Genomic DNA, 2,260 nt, shown 5'->3' on the forward strand with positions numbered 1-2,260 from the left:
CTGATGCACATTTTTCTTCCTTCTTCACCTCTGACTGTCTGAGCTGATGTAACGATTATATTTCTCCACTGAGATCAATGAAGTCAATCAATCAATCAATTAATAACCAGCAACTAGACAGAACTTCCCTCCTAAAGTTATAGCCCTGTCAGTTCAATGGAGCTGTAACTATATTTATTTTAAAACTGTTGCAGGGCTGTTTGCAGGATGGTCAGTAAAAACAGGCGGCTCTCTGACCTGACCTGAAGGCCTGTGTGTATTTTGGCAGGTGGTTCAAACCTGACGTGTCTCTGATAAGAAGTGTGTCTGTGCATGCGCCACGTTGTCAGACAGAAACCCAACAGTTAGATCCACCATTCATTCATTCTTTTTGAAGACCGCTTCGCTCAGACATGTCTGGACTTAACGCGTCACTGGGATACTTCTTGTCTGTGGTGATTTTCAGCGGTTTGTTACATACGGTCCTGAGAAGATGGCCTCGCTTCAGCTTTGTTTCTGAGTTTGCCTCCTCCTTCATGCTGGTGGCATGCTGGCTGGAGATCCAGACCATCGTGGAGGTGGGTCAGTGGGCCGGCGGCCTGGGCCAGGATGTGACGGTGACCATGCTGTTTGTCCTGCTGCTGATTCACGGCGTGCTCTGCGCCGGGACGCCCGGGAACCCCAGCCTGGCGGTGCAGAAGTTCCTGCAGGTGGAGGCCTGCGCTCTGCCCACAGCCCTCGCCGTAGCAGCCCAGTTCATCGGGGCTCACCTGGCTTTGCTCGCAGCCAGGTACTACTGGAACTTGGAGCTGACGGACATGCACACGATCAAAAACCTGATGTCCAGTGAATGCACCACCTCCCTGATGGTCTCTGTGGTTCAAGGCTTCTTCACAGAATGCCTCTGCGCCTTCAGCTTTCATCTCATCCAGTTAAACCTGCAACGTAGATCTGCTCTGATCAGAGTTCCCCTCATCGCATTTCTTCTCACCTTCTTCTCCCACACAGGTGAGTCTCAAAACTTTATATCAAATGGACAATAAAGAAACAAGTCTGTCTATAAACAAGCAAACAGCCCAAACCTTCTGACTTATTCAAAGTTTTTTCTTTCCTAGCCAGGAGCTACACCTCCGCTTACATGAATCCATCCTTGGCGTACGGCCTGACCTTCCACTGTCCTGGGTTCACCCTCAAAGAATATGCAGTGGTCTACTGGCTGAGCTCTCTCACAGGTACATCACATCAGCTACACTGTAAATACACGCCTTCTGCTGACCTGCTGTTATAATTTACTCTCTAGGCATGATGCTGGCTCTTCTCCTCTACATGGGACACATTCCCAGGCTTTTTACCAAGAACCTTCTGTATTTCCAGAAGACGCGCTTCAGAGTCCCTAAAGCAGACAAACCCGAAAAGAAGAAAAAGTGACAAACAGAAAAAAAAGGGACTATTGCAAGAAATGGTCACTAGAAATAAGAGGTTTACTTTAACTGAACAGTAATAGGAGTATATGCATTTTGAAAAATAAAAACAATTTTCAAAAAAAAGGGTTCATTTTTGATGAAAAAAAAAAAAGAAAATTCACAAATGTACAGGATGTATTCATTGAGATCCACTGGAATAAAGCTAAATGTTTTCTGAAGTTAAAGATGTTGTGCTGGCAGCAGTCAGAGCATCCTTTGGTTTGGAGGACTGTGAACCTTCAGCCTTTCCGTCTTTAGGCTGATTTTTAGCTGACAGGGTTGGGTCTGTAGCAAAGACAGAGTCAAACAGATTATTTGATTAATAGTTTGGAAATCCTGCATCGTCTTTGTTAAAAACAAAGCCTCTCACCAGCCTGTTTCTGCTGCTCCAGCTGTGCCTCAGGTCGGTCCACCCACAGAGAATGATCTGGATTATTCAGCAGAGTCTTGGTTTGGCCACAGCTGAGGCACTTCACTACAGTGAAGCGAGTCTTTCTGTGTTTTCCTAACAAAAAATAGGAAAAATAGGAGATTTATTACAAACGATAACTGGACTGCTTAGAGCCACCGATTCAGAAACAAATAAAAAAAGCACGACACTGAAATCCCCATCTGACTCACTCCTCTGTCTTGTTGTGGCAGTAACACCTGGTATGAGCAATGAGCAGCACTTCTTGCATAAAGTTCTCTTCACTGATGGGTCTCTGCAAGAAAACAATTCAGAATTAAAGCTTTTCCTCTTCCATTATTAATGGGATTATTCAATTCTATTCAGTTTATTTCTATAGCTCCAATTCACATCATGTCATCTCAGGTCA

At 45.0% G+C, this 2,260-nt stretch overlaps 2 protein-coding genes across 2 annotated transcripts in view; one reads left to right on the plus strand and one right to left on the minus strand.

Annotated features, from left to right (window-relative positions):
• The first annotated feature begins 237 nt into the window (after positions 1-237).
• On the plus strand, positions 238-1,422 carry LOC107099449 (aquaporin-12-like). The gene is made up of 3 exons (XM_015397574.1): positions 238-987; positions 1,095-1,211; positions 1,280-1,422. Exons 1-3 carry the CDS (start codon positions 393-395, stop codon positions 1,405-1,407), a joined length of 840 nt encoding a protein of 279 aa, XP_015253060.1. The 5' UTR covers positions 238-392; the 3' UTR covers positions 1,408-1,422.
• Positions 1,423-1,451: 29 nt separating this feature from the next.
• The window catches only part of LOC107099450 (ribonuclease P protein subunit p21-like), a 3,167-nt gene continuing 2,358 nt past the window's right edge, over positions 1,452-2,260 (minus strand). The window contains exons 3-5 of the mRNA XM_015397575.1: positions 2,064-2,146; positions 1,813-1,947; positions 1,452-1,727 (exon numbers count right to left, since the gene is read on the minus strand). Coding sequence (XP_015253061.1) covers positions 1,606-1,727; positions 1,813-1,947; positions 2,064-2,146 — 340 coding nt within the window. The 3' untranslated portion in view covers positions 1,452-1,605. The remainder of the gene's footprint in view (positions 1,728-1,812; positions 1,948-2,063; positions 2,147-2,260) is intronic.

The sequence above is a fragment of the Cyprinodon variegatus genome, unplaced genomic scaffold, assembly GCF_000732505.1.
Source record: "Cyprinodon variegatus isolate N-32 unplaced genomic scaffold, C_variegatus-1.0 Scaffold872, whole genome shotgun sequence".
Classification (NCBI taxonomy): domain Eukaryota; kingdom Metazoa; phylum Chordata; class Actinopteri; order Cyprinodontiformes; family Cyprinodontidae; genus Cyprinodon; species Cyprinodon variegatus.

Excerpts from the sequence above, each read along its gene's own strand:
- LOC107099449 (XM_015397574.1), top strand. The coding sequence starts at position 393 with ATGTCTGGACTTAACGCGTCACTGGGATACTTCTTGTCTGTGGTGATT. Across the intron at positions 988-1,094 it reads CACCTTCTTCTCCCACACAG|CCAGGAGCTACACCTCCGCT; the intron begins GTGAGTCTCAAA and ends TTTCTTTCCTAG. Across the intron at positions 1,212-1,279 it reads CTGGCTGAGCTCTCTCACAG|GCATGATGCTGGCTCTTCTC; the intron begins GTACATCACATC and ends TTTACTCTCTAG.